At 38.9% G+C, this 20,896-nt stretch overlaps 1 protein-coding gene across 3 annotated transcripts in view; it reads right to left on the bottom strand.

Moving 5' to 3' along the window:
• TMEM132D (transmembrane protein 132D) overlaps positions 1–12,118 on the bottom strand; it is a 176,336-nt gene extending 164,218 nt beyond the window's left edge. Inside the window, exon 1 of one of the 3 annotated variants that reach the window (XM_015878477.2) lies at positions 11,360–12,118. In XM_015878477.2, coding sequence (XP_015733963.1) covers positions 11,360–11,438 — 79 coding nt within the window. In that variant the 5' untranslated portion in view covers positions 11,439–12,118. The remainder of the gene's footprint in view (positions 1–11,359) is intronic. The other 2 variants (XM_015878476.2, XM_015878479.2) reach the window with 2 other exon arrangements.
• Positions 12,119–20,896: the final 8,778 nt, after the last annotated feature.

The following is a 20,896-nucleotide window of genomic DNA, read 5'->3' as shown; positions in this document are numbered from 1 at the left end:
TGCAGACAGGACATACACTACAGTTCTCTGGTATTTTTCCCATAATCTTACCTGGTATTTGTATTGCTTTAAGAACATTACAGGGATATATGAAACTGCTAAGATTACAGGAAAATTTTTGGTAGGATAAGTGAGAAGACTTGATAGCAAAAACACTGGCTGTGGTAGAAAGCTTCTGTTATCAATTCAAGCCTTTAGGCAAAATTCAGTCTTGGCTCTAATATCTAAAGAGGGGATGACTGTAAAATCAGTTTAAGATGGCTTTAAAACTACCCTAATTTCTGTAATTTGAACAGTAGGTGTTTGGAGAGATTGAAGAATTTTAGGTATTAGTGATTGTATTGATAGTGACTTTGAATTTCAAAATAGATTTTAATATGACAGCAGAAGATAACCATGAACAGTGAAACAAAATCTGAATTAAAAACAAAGGCACATTGTCGTTTATGAAAACAACAGTACAATATGAAATGATTCTGCACCTTCCATAGACTGGCAACCCAGTCCACTATTCACTTTCTGTCTCCTATTGAGGCATTAGAAATTTATATAATAAAATGGTATATAAATTTCAAACAGCTCATTGCATTTCTTAAAGATCAACTTGAAGAGATTAATACATATTTTAAAAAAAATTTAAAAAGTAGAGTCTACACTTCTTTTCTAGGTTTAAGTCAAAGTACTGTTTAAATAGAACTGTTAAGTATGAGATCACTCTTTTCTTTAAGTGAAGCCAACTGAATCTGAAATTTAAAAGATCACTTTATTAAATTTTGGTGCAATATTAATAGTTCCTAATATTGTATCAGCGTCCTTAAAGTCCAGCCAAGATTCTGTCCACTGAGCTGGGAACTGTAGTAAAATTGTCAGATGATTCAGACCCAGATTTTCTATTGCTCTGCTCCCTGGATTGGTGTGGGAGGGTTCGCAGCATTCAGCATTCACTACCTCCCACTGTGACATTTCTGGATGGACTTTCTTGAAAGCACACATCAAAATGCTGAGACTAACTTAACATCTCACTACTCACTTTGGTGCCTAAATTAAAATTAAAATGCTTCTGCAAATCTAGCTTTCATCCACAGAATGAAGAAATAATCTCTAAATAGATGCATCTGTACAATATTGTTATCTTAAGAGATCAGACAACCAATGAGAGAAAAGTTTGTGCCTCAGTAATCCAATAATTATTACGTTCTTCCATGTTTTACCTTTATTACAAGGGAATAAAAGATATCTTAGTTGAAATTAAAGAAAAAAAAAGGCTACCATAGGCTGGGACTGGAAAGCAAAAAGCCTTGAGCAGTTCTTTCGAGGACTTTACAAAGTCTGACAATTACAATCTGTATCTATTGGGTATCTTTCTGCCCATTGAGATCACTATTAGCCAGTAAACTTGCCCTTTCAATTCACTCAAAGCTGCTACTTCAATCTATTCCATCTGTGCTCTCTGAACCTTTCATTTCCAATAGGCTCAGACTAATTCTGTGCAGGCAAGGAAGCTGACAAGCTTTACTTCTCTCTCACATCCTTAAGGCTACATGCTGACATCTTAAAAAGAATTTAGAAAGAAATATAACAGTACTGCTTTCACACAACAAAAATATTTACTTGAATCCCATCAAGGACTAATTAGGTATTGGTCCATGGCTCAAACAGCCATTTAACCCCATGCTGGTTTAACCACTGAGCTGTAATAAAATAAAACACCATTGTGAGCTTACAGATTTTGACCCAAAAGCTGGATGCCTCAAGAATCAAGATGGACATCATTTTAAAAAATTACAACTCCAATGCAGATTAGTCAGCCCTTATAATAGTCTTCACATCTCTACACACACAAACTATAGCAGTAGTACTGATGACAGATTTACAATTCCCAGATGGCATTTGTCTACTAGTGTGTACATTCTGGCAGTGGAAGAGAAAACAGGGGTCGGAAACAGGAAGCCCACACAAGATATGATGAGCCATTAAGACTAACCAATTTAGTCACAGCTCCAGTTCATAAGGAAAGAAAAAAAACAAGTGACTAAGAAATGGGAACTGCCTGAATGATAGGCAGATGTGGGAAATCTCATACAATAGTGGTCTGTAAAGCTCAATACAGAACAGAAAGCCAAAGAGAAATTGCTAGGCTGGCCCAGGTCCATGATTATGAAAAGGGGATGCTCAGCTTTTTGGAAACACTTGAAACAGCAGCCATTGGCGGTAACTGAAAGTGACCACAGCTACATGACTGGGGCTAGGAATTAAAGTCCGAATTTCTTCCCAGAAATACCCACGTGATCTTCAATATCATACTGCAGTCTCTATCAGTGCTGCAGAATTTTGGCTGGATGAAAAATAATAAGATCACTTCAAACCCTTTCAGCTCACTCCTCAAAACATCCAAGCATATAGATAAGCAGTATCTATTTCAGTTTGGAGTTTTATAGCTGAATCCCAAGGCACTGAGATCAGCAACCACATTTCCTCCTTAAATCTGGACCTTGACTCCAAAAGATCTATTGTTTCTATATCTTCACAGCATTTAACACAGTTTTAGTTGCAGAAAAAAATACTACATCATTATCACTTTCCCTTAAGTTGCAGGGTATCTGTAATACCACATAATGCAGTACCCACGTTTTTTCTTACCAGCACCAGGGCAGAAGGCAAGGTCTGTTTGGAAGAGCTTTGCAATCTGTTTCAACAGAGGAGTAAACAAAACCCACATCAATTTCACCTTTTGCCAGCAGGTCAAGGAAGGACACTAAAGGCATTTGCAAAGTGTAAGAGCTTCTGTTATGCAAAGGAAGGTATATTAAAAAAAAGCAATACACAATTATGAAAAAAAAAAAAAAAAACAGAAATCCATCTTGCCTGCTTGTAACATGAGTTTACAATAGACAGGTGGAATTAAGTTTGATCTACGTTATGGTTAGTTCTGACATTTTGATATTTTAGTTTGAAATTAAAAATTAAAATTCCCATTGTCCTCCACTAGAGATGTTTCTAAATTTCATAAGAATCACCTCAAAAACAGCTCTGACTCTCAGATATTTTGTGCAGACTCGATTGCGCCTCCTTGATTCAAAATGCTTTACTTAACATTAAGATAATTATATTATTTATAAGGATAGAACTTGGTACTGTTTTAATAAATTCAAATCAAATGTTATGGGCTGTAGTATAGACACGTAAGGAACATCTGACTACCTGGGACTGTTCTGGTGATGGACATTGTCCATCCATATATTGTCTACCTGAAGCAAGTCATAAAGCCAAGAAGCAGATACTCTGATAAAGAATAAAATAAAAATAAAATCTGAAGGCAGTAAAGATGACATTCAAAAACATCATAGTTGCATTTATTCTTTACTTTTTATTAAATGACTGTTTGGAACTGTTGTCAGTTTCCTAAATAAATAAATACGTATTCCACAGGTAAATGTCTTTTCCAATGTGAAGTTTCATAGCTAATGATTTATGACTGCCATGAAGTTCTTCCTTTGTTGTTTTTAGTTTCCCCTCTCTGGGATGAAGGCATTGCACATCTCTCAGCCTACTGAAAAGTTCAAAACATAATATCACAGAAGACTGTTTTTATTGGGTCTTAGCATATGTTATTTTCTAGTACACAGGCAGCTAGAAACAGAAGTTCATATCTTGTATTAACTCCCTATACAAACCAGCAGTACAGAATAAGGCATAGAAAAGAAACACATGCTTCAGACGAGAACTTTCATCTCATTTTTAGTTTTCCATTAACATGCTCTTATTTTCTATTCTAACAAAACTCGGAGTTCTTAATTCTGTCCAGTGACCAGGGCAATCAGAATGCTATGTTCCAATTTGTAACTAAGCCATTAGTAATTAATCACTTCTAGCATGGTAAAATGTACATCTCATCTGAGAAGAGGGGCAAGTGCTACATAAACAGCAAGTTAACAGTTCCTTCTCTAAAGAACCTGCATTCAGAGTAGACAAAGGGGAAGACAAAGGGAATTGAAGTAATTTTCCAAAGGTTACAGAAAGCCAGCGGGTACCCTGACACCTAAATCACCATAGCAAACTGCTGCATTGCTCAGCTTTCATAGAAGAAGAGCATGCCAACGAGGTGAAATTATTGCATTTCTGTAAATGCACAGAAATATCTGATCCACCCCGCCATAGGTGGGGTGTGAGGGGCAAGAAATAATGCTTAATAAGACTGTTAAAAACAACAACAAACCAACCTGGCACCATCAGTCATTTTCCTATTTTAACACTCATCAAGAGGAGATATTTCTGATTCCAGAATATGCAGTGGTATGTAATCAACATTTTTCTTACAGAAGCCAGTGTTCACAGATAGATTTTCTAAAGAGATTTTGTTTATTTTTTAAGAACAAGGAGCATGCTGTCAGGGCTGTAGTACAGCCTGGCTCAGTAGAAAGCCATTAAAACCACTTTAGTGGGCAGATGGTGTCAAAGAGTCAGAAGTATATAACAGAATCCTACTGTGCACAAGTGTTCAGTATGCAAGAAATCATCTCTTATCAGACAAGTGCTGTAGGGGACACAGTCAACCACAAAGGAGAGAGTATAGCACAGCTGAAGTCATGATCCCTGTACAACTGTTTGCCCAGTGGTATGGACAAGGGTATGGAATAAAAGAACCTTAACTGATAAACCCACAGTAAACAAACAAATGATCTATGGAAATCAGTGTATCAGTCTTTAAAAAGCAATACCCTGCTTTTGGTAGTCACTGAAGGCGTAACAGCTCTGTCACTAACAGGGATACCACAAAGCTCACAAAGACAGATTTTGAGAAGCATACATTATTCTTGGAAAAGCATTCTTGCCACTAGAATCTAGATGACACGGTCCAGTCAGTCAATGAGATGTGCACTAACATGCTTATTAGATTAGGAGATACCTCCTTTGCAAATGCTCCTTTTCCATCCTCTTCTACGGAAGCTAGACCAAGTTATTCTAAAATAAGTTTTTCAAGTTATTTTCATTTGAGCCAAATTCTGTAGGCAAAGATGATACATAACAAAGAACCTAACTCCTTTGATCTGGGTTAACAGAGATCCTAAACAGAACAAGGCAAAGAAAATTGGTGTAAACATGACAGAGCAGTGAAAACTAGAAATACTCAACTTGCGCTGCTTACAAAGTAACTAAATGTGGTAATAAACTTACAGAACGTACATTGAACCTCCGCCCTCCACTGGGCAGAACCAGGATTGCTTGATTCTGCCTTAAGTTCCATATTGTTGATTGTATCAAGACATCATTTGCCAGCAGCACAGGCTTATGAACACAAGCAAACTCCTGTAAAGATACAATCCACTGAAACAACATCAAGATTTCTTTCAGGTCAATTCTAAGTAACTTTAAAGATGGATCTAGAAGGGCCTATAAGAAAGAACTGACTGCAGAAGGAAGGGAAACGCCCTACATTTTGTAAAGTTTAAGAAGGATGGCATTGGTCTAAGTAGAGCGACTGCCAACCATTTCTACATGGGCTGTACAAGAACTAAAAATGAGCACATCTTGCTGAGCATCTTTCAAGTGGGCAATCTATCATCTGCAATACAGAAAACTACCTCCAGAAATCTTTATTAAAAAAAAAAAAAAAAGAAAGAAAGAAAGAAAATCAAGTCAAGAAGTGTGAAAGCCAACATTCATCCCCAGAGAATACAGTAGGAGCCTCTTAGGAAGTTAATTGACCCTGCAGCACAGATGTCATAAGCAACTCAAGTAGACTACTACCTTGCTTCACTGAGCCACTACTCAATGCTGACTTTAGCAAACCTGTGCTGGAGTAGATTAAAAACATTCACATTATCAACTGCTGTGTCCAAAGTATTAAGGTAATAAGCAGTTCAGAGAAATATACCTTAAATTATTACAGTTAGCCTCACTACAGTGGTTTTTCATCAAACCTTTTAAGGACAAGAACAAACTAACATTTCTGAAAGAAACATGGACCATCTTGCACAGTACTGTCACAAATGTTTTAGCTTACAACCAAAGAAATCAGGATGCACTCTGAATGCATCCTTTCTACGTTTATTTTCTCCATGTTCTTTTCTAGCTTGCATGCATGAGATGTCTGGCACTGGTTTCACAACACTGCTCAGATGTTCCATGAATCACTACTGGTGTGTGGGCCACGTCTGAACAACACTGCACCAGAAAACTGTCTACACTCTGAATTAAAGCTTACTAGAGGCAATGAAAAGATACACTGATTTAAATATGCTCTGGTTCACACCCACTGTGGACCTACAGATGGGCCCAAATATATTATACCATAGACCTGGAAGTTATGTCATCTTCTTGTGTAAGTTGCGCTACTAAATAGGAAAAATGGAGGCTTGCCCAAACAGCACACAGGCTGTACACTTTGGAGTATGAAGGCTTTCAATTCATTAGCTCTGCAGGACCAGACTAGCACCCTACTTTGGAACCAAGCCTATCCAATAGAAGGAATGAATTGTCTTTCTAGAGTAAACTTTCTCCCCACACAGGAGGCCAAAGTAGCCCAACATACTCAAATATGAACCTTAATCCACTCATAATAATCAGCATTATCTAAACATCTCTGAAGTATTTAAAATCCACTTCATTTTCAATTGCCATTGATATTGCAGCTGGCAACATTAGGGAGATGGGTGAAAATCGAGTATTTTAATGTAACACTTTATAAACCAAACCTGCAATGAATCTCAGTTACCTCTTGAAGCTTTTCTGCAACCAATCTGTCTGGAGTCAGGTTTGTGCATCCAGGACCAGTGAAAGACTGCCACTAAATGTAGCATCCACAACAATCTCAGGAGGTTGATTTAATGTGAATGCAGCATGAGAAGTCAGGTTATCTTTCGATTCTTTTATTAAATAAAACTCATCCTTATTTAATAAAGCTGCTTTTATTAACATCCAAAACATTGGTTGGTGTCACAAAGCCTGCCAGTCCCAAGGAAATAATAATAGAAAAGACACAAGTAAAAAATGAGAACATTACAGGGAAATATTAGAAGCCAAATCACATTAAGCCAGTACTGCAGCTGACAAATAAAACATGGGTCTAGCTGTAGAATTTTTTTTTAGCTTAGTCTGAAATTATTATTTTTCTAAAAGAAACCAGAACTGGGTTTCTCCCAGAAATACGCTGGCAAGAAACAGAAATCAACGTGCATCTCAGTTTCCCCTTCCCTCACATAATTTCTCAGAAGACAGTGAGTTCAGTGCAGCTGAGGCAAAGTACAAGAACTTTGTTTTTAATGGAAACAGCTTGAACCTTAAGCTAGAAAGATTTCTTCTATCTCTTGTATTTTCAAGTTAACCTGTTTTGATTTCTGTGTACAGACAGAGCCTAAGAGAAATACTCTTACTGACCATACTGGTACTTTATGATCACCTAAGTAGCAGCCATCTGAAATCAGCATGCAGTGTGTTTTCTATACATACCAATTGCACAGCGAGAGCAGCAGGTGCCTGGGAGGAGTCTGCCCACAAGTATTGTCAGCTCAGTTACCCTGAGAAAAACCACACGTCCCTCATCATCATCATCAAAATCTGTCAACATGAATTGAAATTCAATTCCAAACTCCCATCTAGACACCGTAGGGGGGTTGGGGGAGAGAAATATCTTAAATCAAATATAATAACCCTCAATTTTAATCTCATGTACAATTCTGTTTTCCATCCCTCTGCTATCAGTGTTCCAGAGCAATGATACAAAGTAAGTAGTGCCGAAAGACAAGTTGTAGCACTCCTCAGCTTCTCATTTTCCATGTTTCTATTTATACTGGGTTCAAAGCACACTTCAATGTCAGTTCAGTCTGCAGACAAATATCATCAAAAATGGCCCACAGCATTCTGAAGATGGAACACACCCAAGAAGCTCAGCTGCCTCCTTCTTTGTGCAGCACTGCTCCCACTGAAGCCAGTGGATATACTGTATATTCAGCCTACTGAAGTCATAACTGAAGTATTTCAGCATAATCAACATATTCTGCTATTAGGTATCATCACAAAAAAAATGAGTAAAGCAGCAAAGAGGAAATTTGGCCATAACAAGACAAAAACATTCTGTAATATAAGAATCCATGGGTTCAAGAGGTTTCAAAGGATACTACAAAATGCCAGACTAAATCTTTAGGGGTTTGGTTTCTTTGGTTTCTTCTCTACACCCCCCCTTCCCCACACCCCCCCCCCCAGCCTTCCCATAACAGGTGATGGGCTTCACTGCAAACAACATCCACAGCCTGTACAGAGCACTCTTCAGGGTGTACAAGGCAATCATGCCCAACACATTTGCCAAGCCATGGTTTTCTAAAAACCAAGGGGGGAAAAAAAAAAGATGAGAACAGCAGCTATGAGGCCTGAGATCTCATTGGAAAGAAACCTGCAGGACAATTTCAGCCCAGGATGACAAAGAACATGGAAAGCCCATCAGAACACAGGCAGTAAGTCACTATAGTATTCTTGGTTTTGCTGCTCTCAATTTAGATCTGAAATTTGTAATGAATATTTTGACAACATATATTCATAATGTAAAAGGTTTCTTAGTCTTAAGTCTCAAAATATACATCCTATATATATATTTAAGGAGATTTAAGTACATAATCAATTTGTACCAAGCATGAAATTTGGGGTTTACAGTACTACAGATTTTGTTCTAGCTCAGCAAAGCTAATGAAAGGTTTTTCCCTTTAGCAAGGGAACAAAATGCCCATGTTAATGAACCTATTTCTATTAGTGTCAGTTCCCTCATCAGCTGGGCTTGGCTACATTTTAAACGAAGGTTTTTGGGGACTCCATTTCATGGGTGATGCCAAATAGCAACAAGCCCAGCTACCTGAGAGCCAGCAACAGCTCCCTTAGACTGGTCCAAAACTCTCCTAGTCAATGGCAAGGCTGCAAAACGTACCCATCCCTAATTGCAACTACACAGCCTTACTACCTCTCTGTCCCCCTCTCTCCATAGATATGTATGTATACAGGCACATTTATATTTTAAGGCTGAAAAACTTATTAAAAAACATGGATTATATCATCAGTGACAAGTTGTTCTGATGAGAACATGAAGCTCTTTATAGAAAACAACATTTCACTTCTCAGGCTGGAGCTATTTTCTTCGTATACAAGATAAAAGCGAAGCAAAACTGCAATAGAATTCTCAAGTCTTCAACATTATTACCTGAAACTGTACAGTGAGAAGGTGTGTTGCCATGGTTCTGAGTAATCAGCAACAGACCTGTGCACAATAGACAGCTGATTGCTGTTGTAGGTTAGAAGATTCTGTATCTCTTTAGGAAAACTTTATCATGTCATAAATTAGAGTTTTTCTACTAGTAACAGAAAAGCATCAAAGAAACATGCCCCGTAGCAGTAAAAAGTAAGTCCTGCTGTTTATTTTTAATCTGTTTCAAGGGGGCAAAGAGAATCAACCTCATGCATTGTCTATTTCATACTGTAAATCTCTAGAACGCTCTGGTCTTTTCCAAAGTGTACTAAAGCAGAGAAGTGCAGACAGAGTCTTTGTTCATGCTAAGTAACAGACAATTATATTAAAGATAGAAGATATCTGTATTACTGAAGAGCAGAAAGTCCCAGCAGTTATACAGCAGCATGTAGATATCTGAAGTGCAAAATAAATAACAGAAAATGCCAGTAATTCTAATGGGATCTTGCCTATCCAGTTTCAAGAAATACCAGATTTAATGAGACTTCATAATATCCAGAAAAGAATCTCACCCATCGGTTTCTACAGCATTTTCTTTCTACTTGAGAGACCTCCTTTCCAAGCTCAATTTTCTGCCTGTTTATCTTTCAAAGGAGATGTAAGTAACACTTAAGGACAAATTAGTATCTGAGTGTTATAGTTGCTGAGATAGCAATAAAGAAAGCACTGAACTCCATAGGGCTACAATGCCACTCATACTCCGAGATTTCAGTAAGCTGCCATCACAGTCAAACACTGTTATTGCAGTGTTAAAGCTGCAAATCGAAACAAATTCACACACAAAAAAATAAGATGAAAAAGTTCATGTTCTTTCTGCATTGTTAGCCTGTCCAAAGTACTCATATTGCTTATAATGAAGTACATGATTTACAGTCTAGCTGGGTAATCAAAAGCTTCTTGTGTGCCAAGTGAAAGCAGTAATATTTTCAGAAGACTCAGAGTTCCAGCTCCTGCTGCTAATGCATTTCCAATCACAACTTTTAAACTGTACTTATGTAGGCACTGCAGTTAAGTAACACCAGAGAAGACTTACAGTTTTGTTCCTTTCTTTCTCAACCTGTTCTAAGGAAGATTATATTTGTTTATTTATTTAATAGGGAACCACCCCAGAAATAGACAGCTGTGTATTCTGCCTTCTGTCAGTTAAGTTCAGTTTTGGATAAAAAGTTATTAGTAAAAATAGCTCAATCAAAAAGGAAAGTGTTGACATCTTTTAGCACTATTTTATTCGATCAGTGATCTGTCTCTGAGCAGAACTCCTTATCAGTATGTTTGCAAACTCACAGATTAAATGCATATGCTATTATTCCTCACTGAAGACTGAGCACATGGGAGCTTTCAATTTTGTTTTCCTGCCAGGATATAGCTGTTAATGTACAATGCCTTCTCAGTAGAAACATATGCTTGTCCCAACTTACTTTACACAGGAGTGATCATCTAAATTAACTATTGCAAAAATGCATTCACCTTTTGGCTGGGCCCATCATTGACAAGTTCAAAAGAGTCTTTAAAGGCACACACAAATAAGTGCATTGTCTACGTGCTGGTTTTCTTTACTGTAAACACACTTGAGGGCAACATGATACCACTGAGTCCTCCGAAGTCATGCTGTCAGGACATTCCAACTCTATTCAGTGTGCAGAATACCAGATGCCTGCTTCAGGCTCATATCACAGCTTTTAAACGTTCTAGCAAGCACATATTTCTCCGGTTCAGTAAAAAACACTTCCAAGTCTGAAAAGTCTTATCAATTTTTTTATTTGATAAGAGCAGAGCAGCTGAATCCAGCAGCCCGTACCCCAAAGATTTCAGACTTGAACAAAACCCTTCACAATCCACAACTGAGTTATCAGCTCATGTGATCACCAGCATCGATGGGATCAAAAACTCACCCTGCAGGTAACAAACGCCCCAATAAAAGGGTACAGTAAAAAACAACATCTTGCCACTTAGATTTCCCATCTAGATATCTTTGTTTATTCACCAACACTTGACTTGTCCCAAAACCTCCAGTCTTGATTCATCAGTGTCAACATTCAAGGCAACTCACAGAGAGGGGACATATAGAAAACAAACAAGAACCAAGATGCAATAAATGCAATAAGACAGACAGAAGAGGCGGAGCCTTACCTTTGGAAAAAAGAGCTGCCAGGCTCAAGAGGAGAGGTGATAACAGATGCCCCATATTGCTAATCCCAGAAGTGCACATCCTAAGGGTTTGTGGGAAGTTAGGGCTCAGTTTCACACACTTCCCAGTCAAAATAACAACCAGTCCGCTGGAGAGGCTGCATTTTCAGAAGAGGTCATCTTGAGCACAAAAAGCATTTCCTTTGGAGAGAGCACTGACTCCTTCACCTCGAGCCCTCCCCTAGCCTCCCTCCTAGCTTCAAGACAAATGACGCTGTGAAAGTAAAACCCGCTCGTTCCAACGGAGAAATAGGAACCGTTCAGCTCGCAGCCCGAGCCCCGGCGACAGGCACAGCCCGGAGATGCGCTGCTGCACGAAAGTTTACCTCTGGCTGCTGCTGATCAGCCCAGAGATCATCCGAACCCGGAGGCAGGTTTGCTGTTGCCGTTCGCTCGTTTGTTTCTCTTTGCTTTTTTTTTTTTTCCTCCCCCTCTCCTGAAGTTCTCAGTTTCCTCATAGACTTGTCAGACTTTCTGCACGAGACAGAGGGGACGAATGAGAATCCCCTCCGAAAGCCATGGCCGCAGACCGCTCAATGCGCTCGGGGCCGGCGGGGAGCTGCAGCCCGAGCGGATGCAGCGCGGCTGGAGCCCGGTCCGTGCCGCCCGCCCGCCTCCGCCGGCCCCGGCCCATCCTATGCGAGCCGCGTTTGCTATTGACAGTGACAGAGATTTCGCGGGAGACGCCGCGAAAATATCCCCCCCCTCCCCAAAAAAATAAATAAATAAATAAATAAAAGGAAAACAAATAGATAAATAAAGCCCACCGCCCAAGCCCCGCCTCGCACCGGGCAGCCCAGCAGCCCCAATCCGAGGGCAGCGGGGTGCGGAGCGGGGCGGAACGGGGCGGAGCGGGACCGCCTGGCCCGGCCCCGGTCCAAGGGGAGCGGAGAACCGAGCGCCGCCGCCCCCTGCCCAGCGGACGGGGCTTCACCCGCCCGGGAACGGAGCAGCGGCAGCCCAGCGCTGTGCAGGGCAGAGCTGCAGGAGACAGACCCCGAACCGGGCTCCTGGTACCGCTGAGCTGCTGCCGGCACCCAAACGATCCCGCAGCTGGGGCTGCCGGAGCCGGCCGAGCACGCTGCTTTGGCAATGTGTGCTGCCGCACGTGGTTGGGTTGGGAGCTTTCCTTCGTCTACTGAATCTGTCGTGAGCAGAACGAAACGCATGGACAGAATGGGAAAATAACGTGAAGACTCCGTAATAAAGTGCACAATACCTATTGTATTGTGTATTGTACCTATTGAACAGCAGAAACAACGTGTACAGTTGATCTAAATAGTAATCACAGAAGGACAAGGAGGTAAGTAACTGCACTGAGGTTTCCCTTTGAAGGAGACATGAGTGCTACAACAGTTCTGGTAAGCCAAACCTTTAGCTGAGCCTAATAATGAGATTTGCGTTATGCTTGGCAGATAGAATAGCAGCAAAACCCAATTTGCTGCAGCCTATTCTAAACAAGATAAATAAAAATGTAGCTACAAGAACTCGCAACCATTTTGTCCCTTGGTGGAGTACCCACTAAGGAATGCAAATATTTTCCTGGAGCAACATCTGCACTGCTGAAGCTTTAAAGCAGGTCATTCAAAATAAACTTTGATTCTACATACTTTGCCAACCCTCAAAACCACAGTCAACCACACAGTGAGAAAATGCTGTATTTGGGTGACAGTGCAGATCCATCCTGTAAATTAGTGTCAGTTTCTGAAATATCACCAATCCCAGGGGGTATTCCAGACCTAAATGGAACAGATCTCTGGAAATGGCATTGAGACTGAAGCAAATGCACCATATCGGAACAGGAACTCTGACAAAAAGACAGAAAATGCTACTGACACAACCTACAGCCCAAAACCTTCCAGTGTTACCCAACATAGAGAGATTTTGTTTCATAAAATAAAACTAAATTCAACCTATTATTTATTTCCTTTATGTTTGTAAAAGTCACTTTAAAAGGTCAGTAACTAATTATTAAATGTTATGCCTCACCAGCCTTTTCACTTCAAAGCACTCTTCAGACACTTCACTTTCAGTAGTCAGTAATGGACACACAGTGTCCTGTCAACACCCTTCTCCTCCACTCTCCCATTGTCCCCATTAACCAGCTCCATGCTCCAACCCTTCACAAGGCCTCCCTAGTTACGAGCAATCTGTTGCCTTCAGGTGCTAAAGACAAGAATGCAACTCTCACGCAATCACCCTGTAAAGTTTTACTCTGTATTGTGTCCCAATTCTGATGTCTCACTCTAAGCACAAGTGAAAACACTTGAACAAGACAAATTCTAGCCTGGGCATCTAATGCTTTGTGACCAGTGATGGAAAGCTTTCCTAGATACTGCTCATGGAAAAATATCCATTCTCACTATTCAGTAATGAGAAAACTTTTTTTTTTTTTATTAGCAATATGCAAAGCAAGCATGTCTAAAGTTTTCCAGGCAATTAACACACAACTAATTGTGAAGGGAAAACAGGCTTTAGGAAAACAAAAGGCAACAAAGACTCTTGCAGAACTGCATTTGCACAACCTATGGCTGACCAGAAAAGCAGAAAAATCTATATCTGACAAAGTAATGGGAAAATCCATCGTTACTCGAGTCTTCCTGTTTCATCGTCAATGCAATATATCAATGGATACAGTCTGCTTTATTTAATTAAAATTACTAATTCTTCTAATCAGTTCATTGATTCACCTCCTTTGTTCTGTTTGTTTTTTTCTTTCTTTCTTTTTTTTTTTTTTTTTTTTAAGAGACAGAACTGGTGAGGTTGGAAGAGACCACAAAAGACCATTGAGTCTAACCCCCTGCTAAAGCCTGCTCCCTACAATAGGTTACTCCCTACAATAGGTTACAGAGGTTGGCATCCAGATGGGTCTTGAATGTCTCCTAACAAGGAGACTCTGCAGTCTCTCTGTACAGCCTGTTCTAGTGCTCCAACAATAATGCTCCCTCACTAACAGCCTGGAAGTACAGGTTTAGGAGAGGTCCTATTGATACAGTGAAGAGCAGACTAAAGAACAGAACATAGCCAGGTAGATTGGGAAAGAAATATCTTTGCCCACTCTTTTTCACTCCTATGTGTTTCCAAAGCAGAGAAAAATTTTGCTCAGTATCTAAGTGTTTAAAAAGTAGAAAAACATGTCATTTATAAAAGATGTATATACATATGTAAGGATGTGGGAACTGAACACAGCCCATAATCTAAGAATAAGTCATTTCAAAAGCCAATTGTATTCTAATAATTCTTTCTGTCCACAGACATGGAATAGCATGGCATGTTAAATGGAGCAGGGGCCTTCTAAACAAAGCAGTTATACATTTCTCTCCAAAAATATTTTTTACTTTCCAAAATGAGAGAAAAATCCTCTGCACTGAAGCCCCTGTATACTTTACAATTGATTTTTAGAGGCAGATTTTCATTCCTCCCTCTAACACCCGCAATTGCTTCAAGAGTGCACAGAGGACCTTGAAATGGATTATTTGGGCTTGTTATCGCACAACATTCAAAATAAAGAGCAATTAGAATTATAGACTCGGAAGATGAAAAGAAATCTGCATGATCAGTTTGACCTCCTGGCAATTTTATACAATTTAATGTGTTGTGTTCAAAATATTTAACAGTCACAATGCAGTAGCTGTACTGTAATGGCTGCTCATAAAACAAAATATAGGTTGCTCCAATTGTGGAACTTACTATTTTATGCATCTATCACTCATTTTTTCCCTATCACCTCCGTTTTCTCTTTTCTCTGCTTAGACTATACAGAGTATTTCAGGAAGGGACTTCCTTTTGTCACATGTGCACACTGCATCTCAGCCAGATGAGTCACAGGCAGCAGCTGAAGGCTCTTTGTGATGCTCCCACATGAATAATATGAAAATCAGATTGTGGTAAGAGAAGACACCACCAAGACCAAACTAAATCACACTCTTCAATATCACATTAATGCCTGGATCTTACTCCTTTTTGACATTAACCAACACACAGATTTTTGTTTCAGTGAAGGCAGAATGAGACATTAAATCTTTAATACATTTAAAACTAATTTTCATCTGTTCAACTCATACGACTCAAGAAAATAAATAAAATGAAATCACTTTGCTTACAGTGCTTTTGTTATATGAGAGAGTCAGATTCAGTTCAAAATCTTTGCCAGGCTCCAATAAAAATATATTTGACAGCTTGTAGTTCTACTGTCAATGGTAATACCCATTGGAGTGCCTATCTCTTTAATGATCAAACACTAACCTTCTTGGAGAATAGCATTCCTATCAGGCTACTTTATGTTGCTGGGCTTGCTGTCAGTTCACAATGGCTGAAAAAGTAGATGATGTCAGTCAGTTTGCACTCTCCTTTACTTGTTTCCAATGAAAACTCAGAAATAGCTTGGTTCCATATGCATTCTAAAGGTTTTTTTGTCACTTTTCTTTAGCTGTTATGAGTCAAATCAGCAGCACTCTAATAGACAAGTATAGAAGTATAGCTAGAGGCCTTTTATTTAATTAATGAACTATTACAGTAACCTGCTTCATCTAACAACAGGATTTTAAAGGCAGCTTTGGCTACAAGTTACAGTACTCACAGTATGATAAAATGCACAGATTTACATGCACCAAAATCTTGTAAGGCACAGAAACCAACTCAATCTCAATAATTAGGCTAACCAGTAAGCGTACACATCAGGCAGAAAATCACTATGGGAAGAAACAAACGAGAAAATTAATAGATACAATGAAAACCCCATCTGCCTGGTTGTACCCAACTCAGGTCTCCATAGCAGTGAGATGCTTTGCACTAGAATGAGCACTTTGGAAGTTATAACAGATGAAAGAACCTGAAAGACAAATCTGTGCCATTGCTAACATGGACAGTGTCCAGTCTGAAATCTTGTAATATTCTCAGTGGTGTAGCTTTCAAAAAGGACAGTTGTTCATAGCAGCAGAGATCATGAGACAGTAGAACTGAGGATGTCACCATGACTGTTCTGAGACATAACCACAGACAAGCTGATGTGATGTTTCACAAGCTGCTGAAAGGGTGAAGCCCATTTAACATGACTGTAGGGGGGATTTAGAGATTTTCCTGCAGGCACTGCCTGCTTTTTTTTTAACATACCTTTGTTGATATCAAATGAATGAGAGCATAGGGATGGGACAGATGAGAACTCTGTATAGCCTGATGTTTCCTCCCACTGATTCAAAAAGCAAACACTTTTTGCATGCACAGCCAAGAACAAGGCCAAAATACATCATCCCCTTGAATTCTTCCCCAGCACCCAACACCTGAGCCATGGGTGGTCTCTATGCATTTAGAAAAATGGTAACTTTTCCTTTCATAGGTCTCCCCTTGAACTCATAACTTCTGACATCAACATTCTGGCCCTCAAGTAAACCACATCCCTAGCTTAGCTGCACCTTACATGCAAGATCATTACCCACAACCCGCACTACAAACATCTCAACCAACTTCCACTGGAAAAGAGCAGAAATCAATCAATCCCCAGTTTCTTTTTCCATGGCATTTTTCATTTTACAGACAACTGCCACATCTCTTCTGCTATTATGGTTGTAATACCAACCTCTACTACATGCTAGTGTTGTTTCGACAAGGAATGGGACCTACCCTATCATCCAGTAACAGCCTACAGTGTTTCTAGTGTGAGCCAGAAATAGAATATCTGCTGTTTTAAGACGTCCTTATCTTAATATAGGCTGAATGAGACACATCTAATCAGAACATCCCAGCATGTGGCACATTAAAAAAGTTATTTTCCATCATCCCTGCTGAATCCCATCCCAACAATTTTTCACATTTAATTAATAAGCCATTACTGATAGTGATTTTGATGACATACAGGGTCTGGTGGGTTTTTTTTGTTTTGTTTTTTTTTTAACTGAAGGTCTAAATAATGAATAGAGGCAAATACTGAAAAAAAAAAAAAAAAGTAATTTTTATTAAAAGGATCTAAATACGTAACTTCATGCCATTCCGCTGATAGTTTTAACATAACAGTCAGGAAATACATTGTTTTGTTGCACAGTCCTGTGTATAGGGCCAGATAATTGGGGAGTAAAATAAATAGAGAATTCTAAGTTCACAATTTGTGCCCAAGAGCAAAGACACAATGTTTTTCTAGTGTCACATGCTGGGAGATGGACTTAAAAGGTGTGTGGTTCCCCAAGACTCAGTGAAATATGGTATAATCACTTTTAGGCTGGCTGCATATTAGAATGAAATTGTAACAAAACAGAATACAACCCAGGAATTTGGCAGGAATGAGAAATCCAAATTTGCAAATGAAAAAAAATCAGCTCTGAATTGTTTGTGATCTTTTGTAAACATATATTCGTAAACACATATGGTGTCTACTTATGCGTATACATTAGACCTTAAAACAGTTGTCTGTTTGGCAGTACAAATATTACTGAACTTCATAGCAAAACAGGCTTGTTGCTAAGACCAGACTCAACCACGTTTTGCACTAGATACTCGCTAATGATGGAGTGCTAGTGACCTCTAGTGCTACACATTTCACGATGCATGAATGAACAAAGCCTCATTTTTGTGAGTCAGACGTGTAACTCATTTTCTTATCTAAAAGATAATAATCGGCACATATAACTGTTTATTATAGCTTTTATAATTATAACCATATTATAATGTTTCTACAGTTTAATTATTTATAGGTTCTTTCTAAACTATTTATGAATGGAAGATTAAAAAGTGTAGCAAAACAAAACGACATAGACTCAAATTTAAACCTTCTGTGTAAGTGTACCGCTTAAAATGCAAACCTAATTTGCTAAATTTTCTCAGTACCATAAGACAGAAGAACACGCAGAACACATACACATCATTCAAAAGCATTTCTGTTTAAAATATTGTTATGGTTTATCCATAGCAAAGGTCCAGAGTCTTAACCATCACTGAAGGCCTCCTCCCCTCCAAGAAAAATAAATAAATAAATAGATCACTTCAATCAATTGAAATGACTTCAAATCATTTGCTCTGTTACAGTTGCTGAGCAGTATTCAGTTTTGCTAATTTTTCTAGGACTCATAACCCTTATTTTTCTGCAGAAAACCCTTAATAAATAATGTAGAATAAGCAGGAGAACGAAATATTCATGATGTGCAAAACACACTCACTTTCCAAGCATATTTACAAACATATTTACTTCCTCTTTAAGGAAGGGAAACATTGCACACAGTTCAACTCATTCTTAAGTTTTTGCCTTCCTTTCCTCCCCCCCACTTCCAGATCCCTCACCCTTACCACAGATGGGAGAACATATGGTAGGAAGCCATTACAGTATACTGGAAACAGCTTCCACATTATAGTAGATTTCATATTGAAACCACGGAGTCAGTAAATAGGAGAAAGCAAATGAAGATATCTGGAGTTTTCTAACCTTCACACTACAAACATCGCTTGTCCTTGCAGTTGAAGCTTCTGGAGAAGGAAATGGAATGAGGGAAATAACACTAGACTCGTGAACATTCAACTCAAAATAAAAAGAAAAGCACTATTGGAAGTCAGTCCTTATAACAAGAATTAAAATTGCATAGAAAATTGAAAAGCTGATGCATTAGAACCTGTAATGAATTTACAGCAGAAAAACTAAAAAGTAAAGAGAGAATAAGATGGTTCAGGAGATAATAAAATCCAGCTTCTTGTTACTAAATAAGGTTTATAAGGGCTACCTTAAGATGCACTAAATTCCACCTGAAGGGAGTTGCTGACATTCAGTCTGGAGACACTGCTGTTCTAATTAGCAGTCCCCAACCCCCCAAAGTGGCACAAGTTTGCTGGTTGTTACATTCCTTTTGTGAATAAAAGCTGCATACCAACTCCAACAGCCTACAAAAAGCCCATATGGTGGAAGTGAAATGTTGGTTTTCTCTTTCAGTTTCTACCAAGACAATGAAGTGTAAATATTTAAATCCACTGCACTGAACTGATACTGCACTCTAGTGCATCACAGTACTATCATGGAGCCTGGCTGAAAGGGAACAAGCAAATGAAGTAGTTAAACTCTAGTTTTCAAGAGGAAGCAGACAATATAGATCAATATACTGCCAATTTAGAAGGGGGAAAAAAAAAATGGATGAGTTAATCTGACCCTCTGACCCTCCAAAGGAATGAAATTTCATCATTCCTTGAGATAAATAATTTTAAGGGGAATCTTTCCCAAACAAAATCTCTCATTGAAAATTCCAACTTATCAAACACCAATTAACAGATATCTTATGGTAAGCAGCCTGTTGTTCTGTACTTAGAGCCCCTCCTACTACTTCCAGCCAACTGAAAACACATTTGGAAGATGACATATGATAACAGAGCAATGACTTTTCCACTATGCTGAACAATGTTAATCCTACTGTATATTTGCATCTGCAAATTCCCTTCCACCACATAGCTTGCATTTTTGTTATTTGAGTGGTCACTCAGAGCGCTATCCATGCAGTTACACAGCTTTGATAACTACAGCATTTTCTATAGCATTAGCTTTAAGTGGCAGACTACCCTTATTTTCTCATACCACTGAAAGAAATGAGTACTTTTGCCACCAAAGCTTGAGCAAGTTTTTGTTTTGCGATATAAAAAAGTAGCTTGCCAAAGTACTAGCCTATCAATACCCCATCCTGATTCAACCTGCACGAAACCAGTCAGAGATGCCCAGAATGAAGTTCAACCCAGTAATTAAATGTAGTCTAAAACTTCCTGTGGCATTATTCCAAATACCATTTTAGGTTCTCTCTGTTAGTAGAGTACTGCACTGAACACCGTCGTCTTTTAAGCTGCCTTTGTTCCATCAAGGTCAGCCATTACTGACAGTGGCTTCTTGAAGCTACATTCACTTATGCATCCTGATATGTCCAGAGTAATAAGGCCTGCTGCCTCAAAAATAATTTCTTCCCAGATAATATTGCCCTGCCAAGATTCCTAAGGCTTTACCTGTAGCCTATGACTCCCTTAAGGTTTGAAATTGTCAGTTTTTAATAGAATCTAGATTTCTTTTTCAGAAAACTTGATTCAATCTACCAGGCAAGGAAATTAACTCCATGCAAGTGCCCATATTGCAGAAACATGAATGCAAAAATAAAATCCTCTGAAAATACAGCAGTCTGAGTTCTTAACTATCTGCTCACAGCCTACTGAGGGCAAACACACCTGAGTGGCTAAGGCCATTAACAGTTAGCTCTTCCTGAGGTTAATGAGCAGAAGCAAACATCTTCTACAGAGTGAATGTTTCCCAGGAAATACCCCAGTCACGATCACTACTGTGATTTATATACATTCCTGATGCTTTGCATTCAATTTATAGCATTTTCCATCACAATATGGCTTACAAATAAAAAATATAATGAAAATACTGTAAGGAAAATGGAAATCTTGAACAACAGGAAATGGAATAACCAATCCGGATTACAAAACAACTTACTAGAGTTAGGAGCAAAACCAAGTTTCTTAGTTATATAT

The sequence above is a fragment of the Coturnix japonica genome, chromosome 15, assembly GCF_001577835.2.
Source record: "Coturnix japonica isolate 7356 chromosome 15, Coturnix japonica 2.1, whole genome shotgun sequence".
NCBI classification, from domain to species: domain Eukaryota; kingdom Metazoa; phylum Chordata; class Aves; order Galliformes; family Phasianidae; genus Coturnix; species Coturnix japonica.
The sequence above is the reverse complement of the archived record's forward strand: the minus strand, read 5'-3'. Positions and strand labels throughout refer to the sequence as shown.